Consider the following 26,246-nt stretch of genomic DNA (forward strand, 5'->3'; position numbering starts at 1 on the left):
GGTCATGCTCCTGTGTTGACTTCTAAGGTATGGACATTTCAAGAAAGACCTTGGGCTGGAGAGATGGCTTGGCGGTTAAGCGCTTGCCTGTGAAGCCTAAGGACCCCGGTTCGAGGCTCGGTTCCCCAGGTCCCACGTTAGCCAGATGCACAAGGGGGCGCACACGTCTGGAGTTCGTTTGCAGAGGCTGGAAGCTCTGGTGCGCCCATTCTCTCTCTCTCCTTCTACCTGTCTTTCTCTCTGTCTCTGTCGCTCTCAAATAAATAAATAAATAATAAAAAAATTATTTAAAAAAAAAAAAGAATTTGAATTCTAAAAAAAAAAAAAAAGAAAGACCTAAACTCAGGAAACCAAAACCAGCTACAAGCAGAAATGGAAAGGAACAAAGCCAAAACGGGACCTTGAAAATTTGGAAACACTTAACTCCAGATGCTGGAGAGATGGCTCAGTGATTAAAGGTGAATTCTTGCTGAGCCTGATGGCCCAGCTTCAATCTCCTGGTACCCACGTAAAGCCAGATGGGCAAAGTGGTCCTTGACATGCCCTTTCTCACTCTGCCTCTCTTTCAAATATATATATTTTTAGCCAGGCATGGTAGTGCACGCCTTTAATCCCAGCACTCAGGAAGCAGAGTTAGAGAGATCCCCATGAGTTCGAGGCCATTCTGAAACTACATAGTGAATTTCTGGTGACACATGCCACTAGGTTCTTCCATTAACCTTGAACTTGGGGCTGTAGAGTCAATGTCAACCACCCAAGTTGTCACAGGAGGGTTTTTCCACATTCTGATATCTCCGGAACAGACCTCCACTCTCCCAGCCTCCGTTTCAGTTTCTGTCTTGCTTTTGTTGTTTTTGTATTTTTGAGGCAGGGTCTCATTTTAGCTTAGGCTGACCTGGAATTTATGTAGTCTCAGGGTGGCCTTGAACACTGCAGTCCTCCTCGCTCTGCATCCTGAGTGCTGGGATTGAAGGCATGTGCAACCATGCCCAGCCCCCTTCTTTTTAACTTTTTTTTTCCTCCAAGTAGGGTCTCACTCCAGCCTAGACTATAGTCTCTGGCTGGCCTTAAACTTGGGGTGATTCTCCTACCTTGGCTTCCTGTAGTGATAGGATTAAAGGTGTGTATCGCCATGCCTGGCTTTTTTCTTTTTGGGGCGGGAGGGAACTTTTTGACCTACATGGTCAGAGAGCCCTTCTCAGGGTGCCCTGGATAAAGTCTGTTGTTGAACTGAACCTTCCCTCATTTCTTTTCCCACTTTTTCTAACAAATGGTGTCAAGACTTGGGGAGGTGCTCAGAGCAGGAACTCTCTTGCAACCTTCCCCGGGGAGCAATATGCAATGGCACCTTATCCCGGGCTAACCCCTGGATCCTGGGATGTCCTTGATCTCCACCCTGTAAGGAAAGTGTAAGAGAAAAGCAAAAGAACTGTGACTTGATCTGGACAGACAGACTGTTTATTGAGAGAAACAGCGAGGGGCAGCAGCCTTCCCACAGGAAGGCTGAAGCACTGAGCCAGGCTGGGGTTAAAAACTTATAAGGAGGATCCTAAGAGAAACAGACTGTACCAGGTGCAGTAGATAAGAAACTTGGAGCTGTTTGTGTCCTTGTTCAGAATAGGCTTCTTCAGCCAGAATTGTCTAAGGGAGGAGACTCAGATGGTCCCTGGTCCTTCAAGGCCACCTAGGCTAAGGGGAGTACATCAATCAGGGAAGGTGTCAAACTTACTGAGGCTGAATATACTGTTGCTTCTTTATTGCCAGTGAGCTTTAGGGACAGTTATTAACTCTTTAGTTCCCTTTAGTTTTCAGGCAAGGCTATTAACCTTTAACGCCCTGGGGTTTTTTTGTTTGTTTCCTCCTCTTCCTTCTCCTCCTCCCCCCTTCCTCCTCCTCCCCCCCTTCCTCCTCCTCCTCTTTTTTTTTTTTTTTTTTTTTTTTTTTTAGGTAGGGTCTCACTCTAGTCCAGGCTGGCCTGGAATTCACTAAGTAGTCTCAGGGTGGCTTTGAATTTACAGTGATCCTCCTACCTCTGCCTCCCAAGTACTGGGATTAAAGGCGTACACCACTACGCCCTCTCTCTTTCTCCTGTCTTCTCTCTTTCACCATGATGAATGGGTAAGAATTGCAACTCCCTTTGGGCAGGACTGCAAGGCCAAAGCTACTCTTCAGTGGATTCTCAAAACTCCCAGGGCTGCTTTCTGAGAACAATACAAAGGAGCCCCAGTCCACTTTGTCTGACACATACCACTTCTCACCTCACGTAAAATCAGCAGAAACAGTCACCTGGCCACACCTAGCTGATAAAAGAGATCGGCACTCTGGGCATGGTGGCTCACACCTGTAATTGCAACACTTGGGAGGCTGAGGCAGGACTGCTGTGAGTTTGAGGTTTGCCTGGAGAAGAGGGGAGGAGAGAACCACTGATTTCAATGCTTTGCGTTGTGAGGCTTTTATTGGAGAAGGCTAAATTACCTCATGACAAGAAGTAGAAAGGGATCCGGGACAAAATATAGCACTCACCCCCAGAACACACCCTCAATGTTCCAGGTAGACCCCACCTAGCGTTTCCAGAACCTCCAAAAATGACCTCACTATTTAGGAATCCAGCCTTTGATACATGAGCAAGCCTTTGGGGAAGGGGCATACTTCTTATTCCACAGAAACAATTCAACTGCATCATCATTCATTTGAAACTACCTCACAAGGCTCATGCTGGCCTGCAGTGTACTCGTAGCTAAAGATGATCTTGAACTTCTGATGCTCCTACCTCTACCTCCCAGGTGCTAGGATTAGAGACACACACCATCACACCTGGTTTATTGGGTACTAGGGATGAATCTAATACAGCTCCAGACCCTACACCAAAGGACCCAGGTTCGATTCTCCAGGACCCACGTAAACCAGATGCATAAGGTGGTGCATGCATCTGGAGTTCATTTGCAGTAGCTGGATGCCCTGGCATGCCCATTTTCTCTTTTTATTCCTTTCTCTTCTTTTCTCTGCCTCTCTCTCTCTCTCTCTCAAATAAGTAAATTTAAAAAAAAATGCAGGGCTGAAGAAATGGCTTAGTGGTTACACTTGCCTGCAAAGCCAAAGGACCCAGGTTCAATTCCCCAGGACCCACATAAACAAGACGCACAAGGTGGTGCATGAGTCTGGAGTTCATTTGCAGTGGCTGGAGGCCCTGGTGTGCCCATTCTCTGTCTCTCTCTCTCTCTCCTTCTCTCTTAAATAAATAAATAGAAAAAAAAATTAAAGATCTGCATAGTTATTTGAAGCTTTTTGGTTTGTATGCCCACTCTCCTCCAGAGAGCAATGGGGGCTTCTCTCCTGAGTATGTGAGTTTGCTGTCCATGGGATCCTGACTTGGTTTTCAGTACCAGATATGAGTTCTTGAAGCCTGAATTTGAAATCCCCAGACCCCAAGTAAAAGCCTGAAGCTGTAACAAGCTCCTATATTCACAGTGTACCTAGGGTATCATGGGAGGTTAAGACAGGAGAACTCCCCAGAAGCTTCCAAAGGGAGCAGTGAAGAAGGAGAGTCCCAGCCTCAAACAAGGTAGAAGGCCAAAACAGACCTGAGAGTTGACCTCTGACCTCCACACGGATGCATGGGCCAATGGCTGAACTCACACACACAAACACATGCCTATGCAGTAAGTATAAATTTTTAGAAAGAGCTAGTGTGGGGCTGGAGAGGTGACTTGGCAGTTAAGGCACTTGTCTGCAAAGCCAAGGAACCCAGGTTTGGTTCTTCAGGACCCATGTAAGCCAGATGCACAAGGTGGCACGTGCCTCTGGTGTTCTTTTGCAGTGTCGGTGGCTGGCAGCCCTGGTGCAACCATTCTCTCTCTCTCTCATTCCCTCTTTCCTTCTCTCTGCCTCTTTCAAATAAATAAAAAGAAAATTTAAAAAAAGAGAGAGAGAGAGAGCCAGTGTGTCCTGGTTACCCTTAGAAAGTTAGAAAAGACCCACATTTTCACTGTTCAGCACCAGAAATGAGGACTTGAAGTATGCTGAGCTGGAAGCACTCCGTCTCTTCTGACTATTCATCTGCATTTCCCACGGAAAAAGAAATGAAACTTTGCTTCCTGGAATCCTTTCTTTTCATGCCCTACATCCATCCAGCTCATCAAAACTCCTGTTGGAGGGCTGGAGAGATAGCTTAGTGGTTAAGCGCTTGCCTGTGACCTCAGTTCGAGGCTCAATTCCCCAGGACCCACGTTAGCCAGATGCACAAGGAGGCGCATGCATCTGGAGCTCGTTTGCAGTGGCTGGAGGCCCTAGTGTGCCCATTCTCTCTCTCTCTTTGTCGCTCTCAAATAAATAAATAAAAATAAACAAAAAAAAATCCTGTTGGAGGGGCTGGAGCATTGGTTTAGCAGTTAAGGCATTTGCCTGTGAAGCTTAAAGACCTAGGTTCAATTCCTCAGTACCTATGTAAGCCAGGTACACAATCTGGAATTTGTTTGCAGTGTGTGCCCATTCTATCTGTCTCTTCCTCTCCCTCTCTCCCTCTCTCTCTCTTAAGAGCCTTTAATCCCAGCACTCTGGAGGCAGAGGTAGGAGGATCACTGTGAGTTTGAAGCCACCCTGAGATTGCATAGTGAATTCCAGGTCATCCTGGGTTAGAGCAAGATCCTACCTTGCAAAACCACAAATATATATGTTGGAGGGCCAGAAAGATGGTTTAACAGTTTAAGGCACTTGGCCTGTGAAGCCTAAAGACCCATGTTTGACTCTGCAGATCCCACATAAGCCAGACACACAAGGCTTTGCAGGCAAATGCCTTAACTGCTAAGCCATCTCTCCAGCCCCTTAAGTGAGTTTTGAGTGACCCCAGTGGTCACTGCCATCTGAAAAGAGAAACTTCTCTAACAAAAGGTAAGAGTGAACATTAAGTGGGCATAAACATAAGTGTTTAGAGTGCAGCTTGGTGGGTACAATATATCCATTAAAACAGACAATGGTAGTTGTTTCCTCTCTTTAGGCTTATCACCTCCATAGCCATAGGCTTTTGACTAGATGTTCAGTACCAGACATGAATTCCCTCCTATGGAACAGGCCTCAAATCCAATCAGAGAGCAATTAGTTTCTCCCAAAGCAGACATGCCACCATTGCACTAGTTGGTATAGTTGGCCTGGCTGTCCTCTGTCCTGCTGTACAGGTGAAATGGGCACTCTATGAGTTTTATGACAAACACTGTGTCAGGAACTTTTTTTGCTTGTTTGTTTCAAGGTAAGGTCTCGCTCTAGTCCAGGCTGACCTGGAATTCACTCTGTAGTCTCAGGGTGGCCTCGAACTTATGGCGATTCTCCTACCTCTGCCTCCCGAGTGTGGGGATCAAAGATGGGTGCCACCATGCCTGGCTCCAGGAAGACTTTTCAAAAAAAAAACCCTTTTTTGTTTGTATGTTTGTTTTCCGAGGTAGGGTCTCACTCTAGCCTAGGCTGACCTGGAATTCACTATGGAGTCTCTGGGTGGCCTCAAACTCATGGTGATCCTCCTACCTCTGCCTCTGAGTGCTGGGATTAAAGGTGTGCGCCACCACGCCCAACAAAACAAAAAAAAAATTTTTTTTTTAAATTTGTGTTTGTAAGACAGAATAGGCATGCCAGGGCCTGTAGCCACTGCAAACAAATTCCAGATGCATGTGTCACCATGTGCATCTGGCTTATGTGGGTCCTGGGAAATCAAGCCTGGGTCCTCAGACTTCACAGGCGCAAGCACCTTAACTGCTAAGCCATCTCTCCAGCCTACCAGGAAGCTTTTTAACGCTTTTAATCTTGGAGTTCAACAATATCCAAGTTTAACTATCCACCTATTTTGCTAACTAGCAATGCTTAGGGAGGAACTGGGCATACATATACCACTGTAAAGTAAGATTATCTGGGTTCAAGCCACTTTGCTTTTTTTTTTTTAAAGATTTTATTTTTATTTATTTATTTATGAGAGAGAACAAGGCTGAGGAAAAGAGAAAGAGAGAAACAATGAGCACGGCAGGGGCTCCACCCACCTCAAGCAAACCACAGACACATGCGCCATTTTGTACATCTGGCTTACGTGGGTCCTGGGGAATCGAACCAAGATCCTTTAGCTTTGCAGGCAAGCACCTTAATTACTAAGACATCTCTCCAGCCCTCTGCTTTGGTTTTGCCCTTGGGTTTGAAGCTTCCTCTCAAGACTATAAGCCAAAATAAATCCTTTCCTCCCTTGAACTGCTTTTAGTCAGGTGTTCTGTCCCAGCAACGTGAAGGTAATTACAACATAAACTATCCTCTATTATTATTATTTTTTTCACACTGCTAGGGATCTAACTCAGGATCTCACACGTGCTAGGTAAGCACATTTCCACCAACCTGTATCCTTTTAATTTTTTGGCTTTTCCAAGGTAGGGTCTAGCTCTAGTCTATTCTGGGATTAATCCTAGCAATCGGGAGGCAGAGGTAGAAGGATCGCCAGGAGTTCAAGGCCACTCTGAGACTACATAGTGAATTCCAGGTCAGCCTGGGCTAGAGTGAGACCCTACCTCAAAAAACCTATATTATTTGAGAGAGAGAGAATGGGCGTGCCAGGGCCTCCAGCCACTGCAAATGAACTCCAGGCACATGCACCACCTTATGCATCTGGCTTTATGTGGGTACTGGTGAATCAAACCTGGGTCCTTTGGCTTTTTAGGCAAGCATCTTAACCATCTTTCCAGCCCTCTTTTTTTTTTTTTTTTAAGCAGGGTCTCATATAGCCCAGGCTGGCCTCAAATTTCTTATGTTGTCAGGGATGTCCTTAAACTTGTGATTCTCCTGCCTCCAGCTCCTGAGTTCTGGGTTTACAGGCATGCATCATCATGCCTGGCTGTGAAATCTTTTTATTCTGTGTCATTGACTTGGAAATTAAGAGACGCGACTTGCCTAAGGTGCTGGCATGGATCAGTGGAGCCTTTGAGTCTTGATGCCATTTGACTCAGAGTCCCGTGCTCTCCCCACGTGATTGGTGAAGCCTTGTGCAATCCATGAATGGGCTTCCCTTTCCAACTTCCATGACTCCCCACAACAGGCCTGGTAAGCATCCCATGTTCAGCAGAGTCACGCTGTGTGTGACAGGCAGGATGGATCCTGTGTTTGAACTTGGCATGGAGTAATCACCTACACATGGACGCATGTTTGGCCTCTTCCTCTCTGAAAGCTGTCTTATCTGGCTAAAATTGGCTTCTATTCCCTCCCATGCTCACATACCTAAGCTGACCTAAGGAGTCTTATGGGCAGTAAGGACATATGTTTCATATGAATGCTGTATAAAGTCAAATGAGGACTGGAGAGAGGGATTAGTGGTTAAGGCACTTGCCAACAAAGCCAAAGGATCCAGGTTTGATTTCCCATACCCTCATAAAGCCAGATGCACAAGGTTTCACATGTTTCTGGAGTTCATTTTCTGTGGCTAGAGGCCCTGGCATACCCATTCTCTCTCTTTCTTCCTTTCTCTCTCTCTCTCTCAACTAAAAAATAAATAAAATGGGCTGGAGAGATGGTTTAGCGATTAAGCGCTTGCCTGTGAAGCCTAAGGACCCCGGTTCAAGGCTCGATTCCCCAGGACCCACGTTAGACAGATGCACAAGGGGTGCATGTGTCTGTAGTTCGTTTGCAGTGGCTTGAGGCCCTGGAGTGCCCATTCTCTTTCACGCTTTCTCTCTCTCTGCCTCTTTTTCTCTCTTTTGCTGTCAAATAAATAAATAAAAATAAACAAAAAAATTTAAAAAAAATAACAAAATATTTTGAAAAGTCAGCTGGGCATGATAGCACATGCTGTTAATTCCAGCATTTGGGAGGCAGAGGTAGGTAGATTGCCATGACTTCAAGGCCACCCTGAGACTACATAGTGAATTCCAGGTCAGCTTGGGCTAGAGTGAGACCCTACCTCAATAAAAAAAAAAAAAAAAAAAAAAAGGAAAATGAACTGGTTGTGGTGATGCACTCCTTAAATTCCAGGCACAGATAGGAGGATCACTGTGAGTTTAAGGCCAGCCTGGAACTACAGAGTGAGCTCCAGGTTAGTCTGGGCTAGAGTGAGACTTTACCTTGAACAACCCCCCCCCCACCCAAATGAATTAAATAAGTCAGGTGTAGTGGCTCATGCCTGTAAGGCCAGCACTCAGGAGGCTGAGGAAAGAGGATTGTTGAGAGTTCTAGGCCAACATAAGTTGTAGAGTAAATTCTAGGTCTACCTGGGCTAGAGTGAAATCCTATCCCTCAAAAAGAAGGGGGAGCTGTAGAGATAGATGGCTTAGCAGTTAAGGCACTTGTCTGTGAAGCCTAAGGATTCATGTTCGACTCTTCAGGTCCCGCGAGGGCCAGAGACACAAAGTGACGCAAGTGCTCACTGTCATGCACACCCACAAGGGGGCACACGCAGTGGCTGGAGGCCCTAGTGCATCACATCTCTCTCTCTGGCTCTCTCGCAATGATAACACAAAAAACAAGTGTGGTGGCGCACGCCTTTAATCCCAGCACTTGGGAGGCAGAGGTAGGAGGATTGCCATGAGTTCGAGGCCACCCTGAGACTGCATAGTGAATTCCAGGTCATCCTGGACTAAAGGAAGACCCTATCTTGGAAAGAAAGAAAGAACAAAAGAAAGAAAGAAAGTGAAGTGGGCCCATCCCCCAACGTGTACAGATGAAAACCATATGGTAGAAATGTTACTGTCTTCTTTCATGACTGACTAGGTAGACACCCCCTGCATACAGTCAAGGAATGAAATACCTATTGACTCTGTCATGTAACCAAGTCATGCACAGCCATATGTTGGTAGAGGATTCCTAACAAAAGATGGCTGGCCATTTAGCAGCAGAGAAGAACCATGAAGTTTATTGGTTGGACTTTGGGGCTGAATGGGTTCTCCTAACCAGTTCTGTATCTGACAGATTGGAGCCTGTAGACACCCAAACCTGGAGGATGTGGGAAGAGAGTCATCCAATCAGGCTGGCCTTTCTCCTACTTGCCACCACCACCTTTGGGCACCTGCCTGTTTCTTTCATCATCCAGTGTAATGTATCCTCTGCCCCCAATCCTTTCTTTATCTAGGCAATGTCCCTAGCTGTCACGGTGCCTCAGCTCCACCCTCAGAGGCTCTTGCCTTCCTAAAATCAGTATAAATGAGAAAATGTCCTCAGACTGAGTAAGTATAGAGATTTTACTTCTTACCCTAAGTGTTAGACAAAGCCCTTTGGGTGGACTGTTAGAACAGTATGCAAAAATGTAAAGGAGTACTAGGCTCACAAAAATGTGCAAAAGAGGGCTGGAGAGATGGTTTAATGGTTAAGGCACTTACTTGCCTGCAAAGCTAAAGAACCCAGGTTCAATTCTCCAGGTCCCACGTAAGCCAGATGCACATGGTGGTGCATGCATCTGGAGTTCATTTGCAGTGGCTAGAGGCCCTGGTGTGCCCATTCTCACTCTCGTTCTCTGTCTCTCTCTCCCTCTTTCTCTGTCTCTAATAAATAAATAAAAATAAAATGTTTAAAAAGAATAAAGGTGTGGGCCACCGCACCCAACTTCTTTTAAAAAAAAATGTAGAAAAGAGGGCTGGAGAGATGGCTTAGCGGTTAAGCGCTTGCCTGTGAAGCCTAAGGACCCCGGTTCGTGGCTCAGTTCCCCAGGTCCCATGTTAGCCAGATGCACAAGGAGGCGCACGCGTCTGGAGTTCGTTTGCAGAGGCTGGAGGCCCTGGCGCGCCCATTCTCTCTCTCCCCCTCTATCTGTCTTTCTCTCTGTGTCTGTTGCTCTCAAATAAATAAATAAAATAAAATAAATGAATAAATTTTTAAAAAATGTAGAAAAGAGGGCTGGAAAGATGGCTTAGTGGTTAAGGCATTTGCCTGCAAAGCCAAAGGATCACAGTTCGATTTTCTATAACCCATGAATGCCAGATGCACAAGGAGGTACATGCATCTGGAGTTCTTTTGCAGTGGCTGGAGGCCCTGGCATGCCCATTCTCTCACTCTCTCTTTCTCTCTCTCAAATAAATAAATAAATAAGGGCTGGAGAGATGGCTTAGAGGTTAAGACATTTGCCTGCAAAGTAAAAGGATCTCGGTTCCAACATGGCTCAGGGAATTTTTTTTAATATTTTATTTTTATTTATTTATTTGAGAGGGAGAGAGATACAGAAATAGGCAGGTAGACAGAAAGAATGGGCGCGCCAGGGCTTCCAGCCACTACAAGCGAACTCCAGACGCGTGCGCCCCCTGTGCATCTGGCTAACGTGGGTCCTGGGGAATCAAGCCTCAAACAGAGGTCCTTAGGCTTCACAGGCAAGAGCTTAACTGCTAAGACATCTCTCCAGCCCGGCTCAGAGAAATTTGTGGAAGAGGGGCAGAAAAAATATCAGAGCCACAGGTTGGGTCATGATAACCCCACAAAGCAGGACCCATACTCCACAACAAGGAGGGCCCCTCAGAGGGGGGCAGTCAGGGAGGAGGCTAACAATGGTACCAACGTGACTGGATTCACTGAGTACAAAACAATTTTAAAAAAATCTAAAGTTGATAAGAATACTAAAAAAAATAAAAAATCCTGGTTTCCTTCTCCAGGACCCACCTTAGCCAGATGCACAAGGGGTCACATGCATCTGGAGTTTGTTTACAATTCTGTCTCTCTCATAAATAAATAAATAAATAAAATATACTTAATATAAATAATTTTTTTTAAAAATCCCCAGTTGGAGCCCATGGTGGGTTAAAAAAAAGTACAAAAGAGCCTGGCATGGTGGCACTCCCTTAATCCCAGCACTCAGGAGGCAGAGGTAGGAGGATCACCGTGAGTTCAAGGCCACCCTGAGGATACAGAGTGAATTCCAGGTCAGCCGGAGCTAGAGTGAGACCCTACCTCAAAAAAAAAAAAAAAAAAAAGAATGGCACAAGCTGCAAACTGCAGCATTCAAAGGCTTAAGCAAGAGGATCTACTCAGGACTGAGGCCAGCATGGGCTACCTCAGAGTGTCCCAGGACAGCCAGGGCTATCGAGTAAGGCTCTGCGTCATAAAACAGAAGCAACAACAACAAAAATATTTTTTAAAAAACCCCTTTGTGGGCTGGAGAGATGGCTTAGCGGTTAAGCGCTTGCCTGTGAAGCCTAAGGACCCCGGTTCGAGGCTCGGTTCCCCAGGTCCCACGTTAGCCAGAAGCACAAGGGGGCGCACGCATCTGGAGTTCGTTTGCAGAGGCTGGAAGCCCTGGCCCGCCCATTCTCTCTCTCCCTCTATCTGTCTTTCTCTCTGTGTCTGTTTCTCTCAAATAAATAAATAAATAAATTAAAAAAAAAAAAACCTTTGTTAGAGCATGGTATAGTTAATACTTAACATTATTATTTTCTTGTTTTGGTTTTCAAGGTAGGGTCTCACTCTAGCCCAGACTGACCTGGGATTCACGATGTAGTCTCAGGGTGGCCTCAAACTCATGGCGATCCTCCTGCCTCTGACTCCTAAATGCTGGGATTAAAGGTGTGTGCCGTCACGCCTAGCTCTGTTTACCTTCCTTTCTTTCTTTTTAAACATGTTATTGTTAATATTGCTGTTGTTTTGAGATAGGACCCTGCTATGTAGCCATGGTTGATCTGGTACTCATTGTATAGCCCAGATTGGCCTCAAAATTGTAGTAATCCTCCTGGATCAGCCTCCCCAGCTATGCTGTCATGGGGTGAATTGGGGTTCTGGGGTATCTTCTGGAACCCTAAGCCCTGAGTTCATATCTGCAAACTAACCAAAGAATTGGCAATTCCAGATTCAAGAAAATGATTTTTAAAATACCAAATTTTTGCTGAAGATTCCACAGGCTTGGGCTGCAAGGTCACTGAGAAACCAAGCTGGAGCTGAGCTGAAAACTTTCTTCTCCCTGTGAATCAGCTGACAGAAATCTGGAAAAAGCTATGCTGCATGCAGTCATATGGGAGAGAGAAGTCATCAGTGGAGATAACAGTGGACACTGCAAGCCTTAAGATGGGCCAGCCAGGCCAAAATGAGCCAACAGGTGCAGTAGTGGCATGTCTGTTATGGGGGAAAACAACCACTCACTAATTGGACTGGAAGTCTGCTCCACAGTAGGGAATACATGCCTGGTACTGAAAACCTATGATTGGGGAGGTCATGAGCCCTAGGGGTTAATTCCTGATGTTATCTGGCTAAATGTATATATTATGCTCACTAAACTACCCAGTAAGCACTTCTTTCTCTTTCCCTCTTCTCTCTCTCTCTCTCTCTCTCTCTCTCTCTCTCTCTCTCTCTCTCTATATATATATATATATATATATATATATATTTTTTTTTTTTTTTTTTTTTTCAAGATTAAGGTCTCACTCTAGCTCAGGATGACCTGAAATTCACTATGTAGTCTCAGGGTGGCCTTGAACTCATAGTGATTCTCCTACCTCGGCCTCCTGAGTGCTGGGATTAAAGGCATGTGCCACCACACCTGGCTGTAAGCACTTCTCTTAACGTCCATTCTCATATATTAATGCAACTCTCTCACTTTTGGTTAGAGAAGCTTCTCTTTTCAAATGGCAGTGACTCAAAAGGAACCATAGTGCTGAAAAGAAGTGACAGAGGAGTGCTCAGCACTGAAACATCTCTATCACACGTTCCAAGGTTCAGGATCCATTGCAGAAGAAGTGGTGGAAAGAATGTCCAAGCCAGAGGAAGGGTAGGACTGTTTACAATGCAATCTTACCCACAAAAAAATGGCCTGGATATCCATGACCTTGTAATGCCTATTACTACCTACACAGGACCCTCATACTAGGAGGAAAAGATGATGACATCAAAGATGGTGGCACATGCCTTTAATCCCAGCAGTCGGGAGGCAGAGGTAGGAAGATCATCGTGAGTTTGAGACCACCCTGAAACTATATAGTGAATTCCAGGTCAGCGTGGAGTACAGTGAAACCCTACCTCAAAAAAACAAAATACAAAAAAAAAAAAAAAAAAAAAAAAGAGAGAGACTAATTGAGAGGGGGAGGGGATATGATGGAGAGTGGATTTGTGAAGGGGAGGGGATGGAATTATTATGGTTTGTTGTCTATAATTATGAAAGTTGTCAAAAAAAAAAAACAGAAAGTTAAGCCGAGCATGGCGGCAGTGGCACACGTCTTTAATCCCAGCACTTGGGAGGCAGAGGTAGGAGGAGGATCGCTGTAAGTTCGAGGCCACCCTGAGACTACAGAGTGAATTCCAGGGTCAGCCTGGACCTACACTGAAAAACTTGAGAAAAAAAAAAGTTAAAAAATAAACTTTTTTTTTTCAAGGTAGGGTCTTGCTCTAGCCCAAGCTGACCTGGTATTCGCTATGTAGTCTCAGGCTGAGCTGACCTCGAACTCATGGAGACCCTCCTATCTCGGCCTCCAGAGTGCTCCATCAAAGGCATGCGCCACCACACCTGGCAAAAAGTAAACATTTTAGAAGTAAAATATATATTCAAATTTTTACAAAGGAGTGGGAAAGGGAGAAAACTGGAACATGAGGAGGATAAAGTGGGGAGAGAGGGATATACCATGTGGAGCCCAAAAGCCCATGCAGGCCACGTGTAACCCAGGATCCCATGTAAAGGGAAAAAAAAATACGAGAAGGGATCACTCCCCCGCCCCCTCCCCCCCGGGGGTAGGGTCTCTCTCTGGCCCAGGCTGACCTTGAATTCACTATTAAGTCTCATGGTGGTCTCAAATTCAGTTTGATCCTCTTACTTCTGCCTCCTGAGTGCTGGGATTCAAGGTGTGCACCACCACGCCGGACTAGAGAAGAGATTTTTAAAAAACATGCGCTTTCGGGCTGAAGAGATGGCTTAACCATTAAGGTGCCTGCAAAACCAAAGGATCCAGGTTCAATTCCCAAGGATCCACGTAAACCAGATGCACAAGGTGGCGCATGTGTCTGGAGTTCACTTACAGTGGTTAGAGGCCCTGGTGCACCCATTCTCTATCTGCTTCTCCCTCTCCCTCTCTCTCAAATAAATAAATAAATAAAAATAAAAAACAGCACTTCCAAGAAGGATCAGAAGTGAAGACAATAATAAAAGGGAAAAAAGCTTCCCTTCTCACACCAGCAAAAGCATTCTTACCAGCTCTGGAGAGAGGAAAAATGGCCCACTCTCTCCGTAGATGCAGGGAGACATAGAATTTGCACCATGCCACCTGAACACACCTAAACCAGGTGTCCCAGCCAATAGGCCTGGGCTTAGAGGAGAAATCCACCCACGGGGTGCGCTCTCCAGGGAGATCTCATTGGGTGAGATCAGCAAATATTAAATCCCAATACAGGTGCATGCACACAGGGCAAGCTGAGATAGGCCTCCTTTTAATGGCTGTCCTCATGCTGCCTGACTAATTTAACTGCCTACTGCAGCACTCACCACAATGGAATTGCTCACATTGTAGCCCAGGATGGCTTTGAACTCACTATGTAGGGGAGGATGATCTAGTTTCCTTCACTGAGATGACAGGCATGCACTACCATGCCAAGCTGACACCTGTTTTCGACATCATTGAGCATCATTTGGCCCCAAAGTAGTAACAAATGCACAGCAATCCCAGGCTTTAGTTTCCTGGTTTTTTTGTCCCCTTATCCAGTCACATAGAAATGCAATTTAGAACTATCACCATCTTGGGGCTCTCTTCGGGGAAACAGGGACGGGGCTTGGGCAAACTGGTGTTTCAGATGTGGTGTTGGGATGAGTTGGGGGATGAGGTAGTCTGAAGAGACACTAGAGGAGGCTGGGCTCTAGAGTTGAGAATGGAGGTGTCTCAACAACATCTAAAATAAGGGATTAGTGGATGTATGAGGATGTATTTATTTGGGGACCAAATGAGACAATTAAGCCAGGTTGGAGACTCTTTTGAGTGTAAAGTTGAGGGGTTTGGGGAATGACAGATAGGTGGGTTCTGAAGAAGTGGGGTGGGTGGGAAAAGTTAAGGGTGTGTGTTTTGGAGGTGGGGCCACAAGGGACTTAACAGTGGTCTGAAATTTAGAACCGAGCATTGAAAATGCCGAGAGTGTAGGGGAGGATCAAGGGCTGGGCTGAAGTCAGGGCCAAGCTCCGGTGCTGGGGCCTCTGGGCTGCCAACCGTCCTGGAGCCTGGGTCCGACCGCGGCGGGGATGGGGTGGGGGGTGCGGGACAGGTGAGGTCTTTTCGGACTGAGGTGGGGTGTCCCTGGGGGGTAGTGGCTGGGTCTCCAGGGTTACAGGGGGTTATGTGGGGGTTTGCCGGGTCCCCTCCTCGCGCTGGGACCGGTGTTAGATCTCGGAGGACTTTGGAGGGGAGGGACGCGGTCCATGAGGGTCTCTGGGGAGGAGACTCGGGTTCTGTGCGGTTCTCCAAAAGTCCCCGGGGAGCGAGAGCGGGTCGCCAAGGCTTCTGGGGTCTGTGATGGGTCCCGGGCCGAGGACCAGCCCGCGCCGCCGGCCCGCGCGAGCCTCCCAGGCCCCGGCGCCGCCCCGCCCCGCCTGACATCAGTTCCTGCCGCCGCCGCCGCCGCCGCCGCCGCCGCGCACTGCTCCTCCCCCGCCGGCCGCGCTCGGGAGCCGCCGGGGGGCCGCGGCGGAGCGAGGGTCCCCGGGCCGGACGAGGCGAGGCGAGGCGAGGCGAGGGCCGGGCGGCGGGCGCCGGGCCCCGCGGCCGGCACGACGGAGCCCCAGCACGGCCGGCGGCAGCGGTTGGCGCCGGCCCCCGGCCCCAGGCGCGGGAAGCGGCGGCGGGGCGGCGGCGGCGGCGGCGGCGGCGCCATGGAGCCGCGGGAGGTGAAGGACCGGATCCTGGAGAACATCTCGCTGTCGGTGAAGAAGGTGGGTGAGCGCGGCCTCCTCGGCCCCAGGACCCTTTACCCCCTCCCCGCCGGCGTCGCCTCCTGCATCCCGTTTCTCTGGTCCCCGGGTCGGGGCGGGGGCGCTCCGTCCTGTCGCCGCCCGGGACCCTCCTCCCCCCCACCCATCCCCGGGCTCCGCCCTTCCCCTCCGCGACCATCCCTCCACCCCGGGGAGAGAGCGGCCACGGGGGATGGGGGGGGCCCTGGAGCCTGCGCCCGGGGCCGCGGAGCTATTTTTAAAGAACAAAGTTGAGGCCAGCATCCTCGGAGCTCCCGGTGTGTGACGGGCACCGCGGGGAGCACCCCACCCCGCCCGCAGCCTGGCATCCCTGTGTCAACCACTGCATCCTCCTTGGGGGGGGGGGGTGCGGGCCCGTCGGGAGCCACTTCTAGTGCTTCCCGGCAGTGCCCGGGCGACACGGTCTCGGGGTGCTGGGACAGACCTGCCTAGGTCATCTTAACTCTGTCTAGGATGGCAGGTGAGGAAAAGACTCGCTGCAGAGTTTTTTTGATCGAGGACTTCAAGTGCCTGGGCCGAGTTATTTTAGGTGGTGATCTGTGCGGTGGGGTGACTCACGTGCGCCTTGCTTTGGGCTTGCTGGTACGGGCCATTGTCCCCCCATCCCAGGTAGTCAGTGAATGACTCCTTGTCAAAGCGTGCCTGTCATCCCGGCACTCGGAGGATCTTGAGTTCCAAGCAAGCAGGCCCGTGCTACATAGTGACACCCTGTCTCAAAACCCAAAAAGCTTGGGTGGGGTGTGCGTGTGTGTGTGTGTGTGTGTATTTGATGAAGTCGGCTTACCTGAAAAGAATACCATGCTGGAACGCAGAATTCATGGTTGCCGAAAACCCTATATGGATGGCCAGAATGTTAGTGGTTTTGTGTGTGTGTGTGTGTGTGTGTGTGTGTGTGTGTGTTGGTGTTGTTTTTGCCCTATTTGAATTCCTAAGGAGAAGAGGAGGGTGGTGATTTGAGTAAAGAAAAGGCATCACTAACTCACTAGCTTTTTCTGTCCTTTCTCTCTCTTTGTCACTTGAAATCAAGTCTCACTGTGTAGCCCAGACTGATTTTGAACTCAGGATGCTCTTGCCTTAATTCTCAAGCACTGGGTTGCATATGTGCACACCACACAACGTTCACTAGCTTTTTTTTTTTTTTAACCAATGAAAGGAACCAAAAGAAAGAAATTGATTAAATCATCATATAGTCATCATGTATTATAAATAACTGCATTTCCTCATTGAAATTCCTCAAAATTAACACAGGCAAGTAATTTTACCTCCTATAAATATAAGTGTGGCTTAAAAAGTAAAGGAAGCTAGGTGTGGTGGTGTTTGTCCTTAATCCCAGCACTTGGGAGGCGGAGGTAGGAGGACTGCTGTGAGTTGGAGGCCAGTCTGGGCTACAGAGTGAGTTCCAGATTAGCTTGTGCTACAGTGAGACCTTGCCTCAAAAAACAAAAAGCAAGTGAACATACAAAACTTTGCTTTGGGGACTGGAGAGGTGGCTCAGTAGTTAAAGGCACTTGTTAACAAAGCCTCCTGGCCTGGGTTCAATTCCTCAGTCACCCACATAAAGGCAGACACAAAAAGTGACACAAAGGCCTGGCATTCCATTTGCAGTGGCAGGAAGCCCTGGCACACATGGAAATAAATGAATTAAATAAATAACTCTAAAACGTAAAGTAGACCCCAAGTAATCTTTTTGTTGTTGTTGTTGCTTTTAAGTTTATTTTATTTTACTTATTTGTGTGTGTGAGAGAGAGAGAGGCAGAGAGAGATACCGAGATTCACAGAGAAAGAATTGGCATGTCAGGGCCTTCAGCCACTGTAAATGAACTCCAGATGCATGTGCCACCTTGTGCATCTGGCTTACATGGGTTTTGGGGAATCAAATCGGGGTCCTTTGGCTTCCTAGGCAAATGCCTTAGCTGCTAAACCATCTCTCCAGCCCCGTTTTTTTTTTTTTTTTTTTTTTTTGAGGTAGGGTCTCGCCCTAACCCAGGATGATCTGGAATTCACTATGTAGTCTCAGGTTGGCCTCGAACTCATGGTGATCTCCTACTGCTGCCTCCCAAGTGCTGGGATTAAAGGTGTGCGCCACCATGCTGCTCAAAATAATCTTAGTAAAATGTTCCTCTAAAACTGTAAGTGGCATGCAGAGACCAAACAAGAGTTTTGTTTCGCTGTGCTTCACTAATACAGCAGGCATAGCTTTTGCTAACTCAAGGAGCACAGGCTAAGTAAATGTTTTGTTAAAGAGCTAGGCATCTTTCGTAATGGAAGAGGGAAAGAGACTGCTGACTTTTCCAGTCTAATCTGGGTTGGTTTTGGTTCCAGGTAGGCCAACAGTTTTTGTCTTTGGATTTCAAACAATGGGGAAAGATCCCAACAGTAGACAAGCACATTTTTTTCAGCAGTTAAAGGTGCTTGCTTGCAAAACCTACTGGCCTGGCTCAATTCCCCAACACCCACATGTGTCTGGAGTTTGTTTGCAGCAGTAAGAGACCCTGGCATACCTATTCTCTCTCTTTCTCAATTAAATAAATATATTTTAAAAAATAGGCCCATAAAAGCCTGGCATGGTGTGGCACACGCCTTTAAATCCAGCACTTGGGAGGCAGAGGAAGGATTGCTGTGAGTTCAAGGCCACCCTGAGACCACATAGTGAATTCCAGGTCAGCGTGGAGCTAGTGTGAGACCCTACCTCTGGGGGTTGGGGGGAATAAGCCCATATCCTTGATCTTTCCATGCCTCAGTTTCTTCATTATAAAGCAGGGATAAAATGAAAGCCTAGATGTCCCTCAACTGATGAGTGGATAATGAAGATGTGGCACATTTATACAATGGAGTTCTACTCAGCGGTAAAGAAAAATGAAGTTATGAAATTTGCAGGAAAATGGATGGATCTGGAAAGGATTATACTAAGTGAGGTAACCCAGGCCCAGAAAGCCAAGCGCCACATGTTCTCTCTCATATGTGGATCGCAGCTACAGATGATTGGACTTCTGCGTGAGAAGGAAAATACTTAGTAGCAGAGCCCAGTAAGTTAAAAAGGAGACATAAAGGGAAGAGAAAGGAAGAGAGGAGGGTACTTAATAGGTTGATATTGTATATATGTAAGTACAATGATTGAGATAGGGAGGTAATATGATGGAGAATGGAATTTCAAAGGGGAAAGTGTCGGGGGGGAGGGAGGGAATTACCATGGGATTTTTTTATAATCATGGAAAATATTAATAAAAATTTAAAAATAAAAAATAAAAGTGAAGATCATTGTGAGATTTTTTTTTTTTTGGATGTAAGGTTTCACTTTAGCCCAGGCTGACCTGGAATTCACTATGTAATCTCAGGGTGGCCTCAAGCTCACGGTGATCCTCCTACCTCTGCCTCCCAAGTGCTGGGATTAAAGGTGTGCCCCACCAATGCCCAGCTCTATTTTATTTTATTTTTTGAGATAGGGTCTTGCTCTAGCCTAGGCTGACCTGAAACTCACTATGTAGACCTAAGCTGGCCTTGAACTTGTGGTAATCCTCCTACCTCTGCCTCCTGAGTGCTAGGATTAAAGGTGTGCACCACCATGCCAAGCTTCATTGTGACATTTAATGAAAGTATATGTGGTGTTTAGCAAGTGTCTGATGCAGTCCCTTTTCAGCTTGATTTTTTTTTTCCTCTTAGGCAGGGTCTCTCACTAAATCTGGGTTTAACTGATACAAGTAGACTACTTAGCAACCGAGTCCCAGGGATCCTTCTGTTTTTGTCTCCCTAGCATTGAGATCGTAGGGGTGCATCAACACATCCAGCGTTTTACATGGGAGCTAGGGATCTGAACTCAACTCCTCATGCTTGCACAGCAAGCTCCTTAAGGTTACGGAACCATCTCCCAGATCACTCCTCTATACCTTTTTTTGAGACAAGGTTTCTAGAACAGAATGGCCTTGATCTCAAACTCCCTATGTAGCCAAGGATGACCTTGAACTTCTGACCTTCCAGCATCCATCTCCCAAATACTAGGGTTGCAATATGGGCCAGTCTGCCCAGTTTATTTAGTGCTTGAAACCAAATATATGGCCTCATGCATGCTAAGCAAGCCCTCAACCTACTGAGCTGCGTCCCCAGCCTCTCCTTGCTTTTACAAGGTCAGTAGCACTTAGAGGTTGTTACATGACAATATTTGTACTTGCCTGGTCACTTCCTGTGTCTGCTTGTTTAAGACATCTCCCATATGATTCTTGCATCATGAAGTATGTTTGCTGAATCAGAGTATCTTCATCAAATAAAAATTTATCTGAGGCAGAAGGATTGCCATGAGTGTGAAGTTAGCTTGGGCTACATAGTTTGAGGTCAGCTTAGGCTATGTGATATATCTTTTAAAAAATATTTATATTTCTTTATTTGAGAGAGGGAGGGAGAGAGGGGGAGGGGGGAAGATAGAATGAGAGAGTGAGTGTGCCAGGGCCTCCACCCACTGCAGATGAACTCCAGATGCATGTGCTCCCTTCTGCATTTGGCTTATATGGGTCCTGTTGAATTGAACTTGGGTCCTTTGGCTTTTCAGGCAAGTGCCTTAACCGCTAAGCCATCTCTTCAGCCCTTTATCTTCTTTTAAAAATATTTTATTAGGTCTAAAAAATATTTTATTTACTTATCTATATATTTGAGGGAGAGGAGAAGGAGAGAGAAAAAGGTAGGCAGAGAGAGAATAGGCACACCAAGGCATCTAGCCACTGCAAACAAAGTCCAGATGCATGCCCCACCTTATGCATCTGGGTTATGTGGGTGGTAGGGGATGGAACCTGGGTCCTTAGGCTTTGCGGGGAAATGCCTTAACCACTAAGCCATCTCTCCAGCTTGGTACTCTATCTTTAGATAAAAGGTCAGGGCTGGGGGCTCTGTGGTTAAAGGCACTCACTTGCAGAGCCTACCCACTCAGGTTCAAATCCCCAGTACCCATGTGAAGCCAGATGCACACAGAAACAAAGCCAGGCATGGTGACACACGCCTTTAATCCCAGCACTTGGGAAGCAGAGGTAGGAGTATCATTGTGAGTTCAAGGTACCCTGAGACTACTTAGTGAATTTCAGGTCAGCCTTGGAAAAAAAAAAAAAAAGCTTGGTAACTATTTTAAAGACAGTCTTTGTTGAAACTACTCAGTTTTGCCCCTGTAGCCCAAAAGCAACCACACATTGATGGATTGATGGGGGAGGCCTTATTATAGAAGGTCTTTACAGAAATAGGTAACAGGCTGCACTTGGCTCACAGACAGTAATGCGTGTGTATGTGTGTACGTGGGGGTGAACTCAGAAGTCCTTGTCAAGGTGAGTTGGAGAGGACCTTTAGAGGACCAGGCCTGTAGTAAGCCGGATCTGCATTGCAGCTGTCTTGGCACCCAAGCCAGGCATGTGTAGTGGATGTGGACACTGTGACTCCCGTCCTGTGTGCATCGTGTGCATTCAGCAATGTAAATAGTACCGAGCACCTTCCCCAGGTCCTCATTCAGGGCCTGAGGGGAGGTGACAGTGCACAGGTGGGCAGAGGCCTTTTTCCTCATGGACCTTCTAGTTGAAGGAGGAGTAAGTTAGCAGCAGATCAGTCCCCAGCCCAGTTCGGCCTGTGGCCAGGGTTACTTACACAGGCGTCAGGCAGAACATGTGGAGAAGCGTGGCAGGGAAGTTAGCTTTGGGGAAGGCGATCATGGAGGGCTTCCCTAAAGCAGTGACATTGCGGCCAGCTGGGAGTAGTGACCGGGATGAGGGAAGGAAAAAGGGTTCCAAGAAAACAAGTCTGCCGGACGAGCGTGATAGTACAGCCAATAGGGTGCCTGCCATGCAAGTGTTAGGGCCAGAGTTGGAGCCCAGAACCCCCATAAAATACAAGTGTGATGGTGCGCACTTGTCATCATGCTGGGGAGGCAGACAGATGAACCCCTGGGGCTCATTGGCCAGCAACTCTAGCTTAATTAGTAAGCTCCAGGCCAATGAGAGACTCTGTCTCAAAAAATACGGTGAATGGCATTCTTGGGGAAAACACCCGAGGTGACCTTCACACATACGTGTATATACATGAATTAAAAAGGGGGCAGGGGGTTGGGGAGATGGCTTAGCGGTTAAGGCATTTGCCTGCAAAGCCAAAGGATCCCGGTTTGATTCTCCAGGACCCACGTAAGCCAGATGCACAAAGTGGCACATGTACATTGAGTTCATTTGCAGCAGCAAGAGGCCTTGGCATACCTATTGTCTCTCGTTCTCTCTGCTTGCAAATAAATAAATAAATTTTTAAAGAGAGCCTGGGCATGGCCGCACACACCATTAATCCCAGCACTTGGGGAGGCAGAGATAGGAGGATTGCTGTGAGATCAAGGCCACCTGAGACTGACTACATAGTGAATTCCAGGTCAGCATGGGCTAGAGTGAAATCCTACCTAGAAAAATCAACAGCAAAAACAAAAAGTCCAAAACAAATAAATAAAAAAAGAGATCTGAGGAGCTGTCTTAGCCATCAAAGGTAATTGCTGCACAAGCCTACCAACCTGAATTCAATTCCCTAGCACCCATGTAAAGCACACACATGCACACACATACACAGACACAAATAAATTTTATTTATTTATATATCTATTCATACGCAGAAAGAGACAGAGGAGAGAGAGAGAGAATGGGCACAATAGGGCCTCCTGCTACTGCAAACAAACTCCAGATGTGTGCACCACTTTGTGCATTTGGCTTTATGAGGGTACTGGGAAATAGAACCCAGATCATTAGGTTTTGCAGGCAAGCGCCTTAACTGCTGAGCCATCTCTCCAACCATTTATTGGTTTATTTATTATTTTTTGGTTTTTCGAGGTAGGGTCTCACTCTACCCAGTCTGACCTGGAACTCACTCTGTAGTCCCAGGTTGGCCTTGAACTCATAGTGATCCTCCTACCTCTGGGATTAAGGGCTCCGCCTGTTCACTTAGTTGTTTGTTTTTTTTCAATTATTTATTTATTTGCAAGGAGAAATAGAGAGGAGAGGAAAGACGAGATAAAGAGAGAATGGGGGGCTGGAGAGATGGCTGAGCAGTTAAGAAGGCTCATGCCTACAAAGCCTAAGGACCCAGGTTCAATTCTCATGCTCCATGTAAGCCAGATGCACACGGTGGTGCATGCATCCGGAGTCTGTTTGCAGTGGCTAAAGGTCCTGGCGTGCCCATTCTCTCTCTCTTGCCCTCTCTGTCTCTAATAAATAAAATAAAATAAATTAAAATAAAATAAAAAGAGACACGCGTCTGGAGTTCGTTTGCAGAGGCTGGAAGCCCTGGCACACCCATTCTCTCTCTCTCCCTCTATCTGTCTTTCTCTTTGTGTCTGTCGCTCTCAAATAAATAAATTAATTAATTAAAAAATAAAAATAAAATAAAAAGAGAGAATGGGTACGCCAGGGTCTCCAGCCACTGCATTCACACTCCAGATACATGCACCACTTTGTGCATCAGGCTTTAAGTGGGTACTGAGGAATCGAACCTGGGTCGTTAGGCTCTGCTGAAAGAAAGGAAGTGATACTGGCACAGTTATTGCACCTGGTGGGAATGATGGCTTCTTTGACCTGCCTCTGACCTCTAGTGAGGGATACACCACTCTCCAATGGTTTAGGCTCATAGAGATTCTATTTCTGGCACGAGGTCCCTGTTGGGTCTGGATCCAGGAGCACCAGGGACCAGGCTACAGCTGTCACCCAGCCCAGCTTGTCACATCACCACAGGGGTGGCCCTTGGGAGTGGGCTTCTCCCACCAGCTACCCCTTAGGTAGGTTTGGCAGTGTAGTAGGTTCATGACCATCCTTTTGTTCCTGGAGAGGCTTGGTATGCTTGAGAACTGCATTGGCCCCTTGGTTTAGATCAGTAGTTTCATTCTTTCTGGCTTTCCCGGGGAAACTCCTGAAAACCCCTAAGGACCTGAGTCACCAAGGCACAGAACTAAATAAAATAATCGCTTTACACACATTTTATAAAGTGAAGCGCCTTCTTCTGCTTCCTCCTCTCCGTGACTGTGAATATTCTTTTTGTTGCAGAAAGTAAGCTGAAAGAGCCCCCAGTCAGGAGTCACATTGTGTGAGCAGTGGCTGTGACCCTGTAGGTGACCCCACCCAGGAACAGATAGTGGTGGTGAAGTAGTGACTTCTTTTCCTGAGCCCTGCCCATTCAGTTTACAATAATTCTCCTTTTATGAAATGTCTCTCTGACATCAGGTTTCTGTTTGAGGTCTTGTGACACAGTCCTTCGAAGCTGTCACAGAACACTCCAAGCCTTGTCTCTTTGGAGTTTGGCTCTAGCTGAGGCCCATCTAGATCTAAAAGTTCTGTGAGATGATTTAAGGCCAGGCGGAAATCCACCTGCTCCTGGGTCACTTAGTGGCCCCAGCCCACATGGGAGAGACAGGTGAAGCAGTTGCAATTCTGTGGACTTCTTCAGGTCATCTAGCTGGAACCCAGTGTGGAAAAGTTCATGAACACTGACAAGCTGCTGCCAGCTAGCAGAAGGGAGGTCTAGAGATGGAGAGATGGCTTAGCGGTTAAGGTGCTTGCCTGCAAAGCCAGAGGACCCAGGTTTGATTCCCCAGAACCTACATATGCCAGATGCACAAGGTGGTGCATGCATCTGGAGTTTGTTTGCAGCAGCTAGAGGCCCTGGAACACCTGTTCTCCCTCTTTCTCTCTCTCTCAAATAAATGAAAAATAAAACACTTTTTAAAAATGAGGGCTGGAGGGATGGTTTAGCGGTTAAGGCATTTGCCTGCAAAGCCAAAGGACCCAGGTTCGATTCCCCAGGACCCATGTTAGCCAGATGTACAAAGGGGCGCATGTGTCTGGAGTTTGTTTGCAGTGGCTGGAGGCCCTGGTGCATCCCCCTGCTGTTTCTCTATCAAATTAATAAATAATGGAGGTTACTTTTAAAAAATTAGTTCTAAACCTTGGAATGGTGGCACACTCCTCTTTAATTCCAGCACTTGGGAGGCAGAGTTAGGAGGATTGCTGTGAGTTCAGGGCCAGCCTGGGGCTACATAGCGAATTCCAAGTCTGCCTGGGCTAGTGCGAAACCCTACCTTGGTTTAAAAAAAGAAAAGAAAAAAGAGGCCTATAAACAGAACCGGGGAGTAGGGAGGGGTGGTCAGGACCCCCCAGGAGAGGAGCCAGAACCTGGAGTGGGGACGTGGGGAGGAGAAGGTCGGCATCCCTAGGTCCCTCGGGCTCCTGGGCAGATTGTTTGCTTTTCTGGAGTCTACAGTGCTTGTGTCGCTTGGCCTCAGGAGTTACCCCCACAGCCAGGGCACGTTGCTGCCAAAGCTGGGGTGTCCTTATATCCATGGGGAGCTTTGACACGTTCCTCCCTCAGGTGGGAAGGTCCTCAGGTTGCCGGCCTTTGTGCAGGGAAAGCAGCTCCTTGGTGTGGTGTACGGGGCCTGCCCTGCAGCGGTGTGCCAGCCAGACCTTGTCCCAGGCTGGCCTCCTGCAGCATGCGACCCGGGCAGTAGCCCTGGTTAGTGTAGGTGAACGCTCCTGTCCAGCTCCTCCTGCTGCTGTTTGCCTCAGATGTACACAAGCTCTACCTTCCACGTGAGGTAGGACAACCAGGATACACTGGGGAGACTTCCTATTGGCTGAGGCTGGGCTTGCAAGTCACTGATTTGTTGGTCTCACCACCCAGGGTCCTGAGAGCATCTCTCCTCTTGCCAGGTGGCCCTGCTATAGAGACAATTTTGGTTTCTTTGAGGCAGGGCCTCACTGTAGCCCAGGATGACCTGGAACTCACTCTATAGCTCAGGCTGGCCTCAAACTCACAATGGTCCTCCTACCTCAGTCTCCTGAGTATTATGATAGATGTGAGCTACCATGTCCAGCTCTTTCTGCCAGTCGGCCTGCCTGCCTTTCTTTTTGATTTTATTTTATTTTATTTATTTGAGAGCGACAGACACAGAGAGAAAGACAGATAGAGGGAGAGAGAGAATGGGCGCGCCAGGGCTTCCAGCCTCTGCAAACGAACTCCAGACGCGTGCGCCCCCTTGTGCATCTGGCTAACGTGGGACCTGGGGAACCGAGCCTCGAACCGGGGTCCTTAGGCTTCACAGGCAAGCGCTTAACCGCTAAGCCATCTCTCCAGCCCTCTTTTTGATTTTTTTGAGGTATGGTCTTGCTCTAGCCCAGAAATTCACTCTTTAGTTTTAGGCTGGGCTTGAACTCACGACAATCCTCCTACCTCTGCCTTCTAAGTGCTGGGACTAAAGGTGTGTGCCACCACGCCCAGCCAAAAATATTAGTTTATTTATTTATTGGAAAGAGAGTGGCAGATAGAGAATGGGTACACCAGGGCCTCCAGCCATTGTAAACAAGCTACAGACTCATGTGCCACCTTGTGCATCTGGCTTATATGA

At 47.4% G+C, this 26,246-nt stretch overlaps 1 protein-coding gene across 2 annotated transcripts in view; it reads left to right on the top strand.

Moving 5' to 3' along the window:
- The first annotated feature begins 15,735 nt into the window (after positions 1–15,735).
- Plekhm2 (pleckstrin homology and RUN domain containing M2) overlaps positions 15,736–26,246 on the top strand; it is a 49,412-nt gene continuing 38,901 nt past the window's right edge. For both annotated transcript variants that reach the window (XM_012948549.2, XM_045149365.1), the window contains exon 1: positions 15,736–15,820. In XM_012948549.2, coding sequence (XP_012804003.2) covers positions 15,761–15,820 — 60 coding nt within the window. In that variant the 5' untranslated portion in view covers positions 15,736–15,760. The remainder of the gene's footprint in view (positions 15,821–26,246) is intronic.

Source organism: Jaculus jaculus, chromosome 5, assembly GCF_020740685.1.
Source record: "Jaculus jaculus isolate mJacJac1 chromosome 5, mJacJac1.mat.Y.cur, whole genome shotgun sequence".
NCBI classification, from domain to species: domain Eukaryota; kingdom Metazoa; phylum Chordata; class Mammalia; order Rodentia; family Dipodidae; genus Jaculus; species Jaculus jaculus.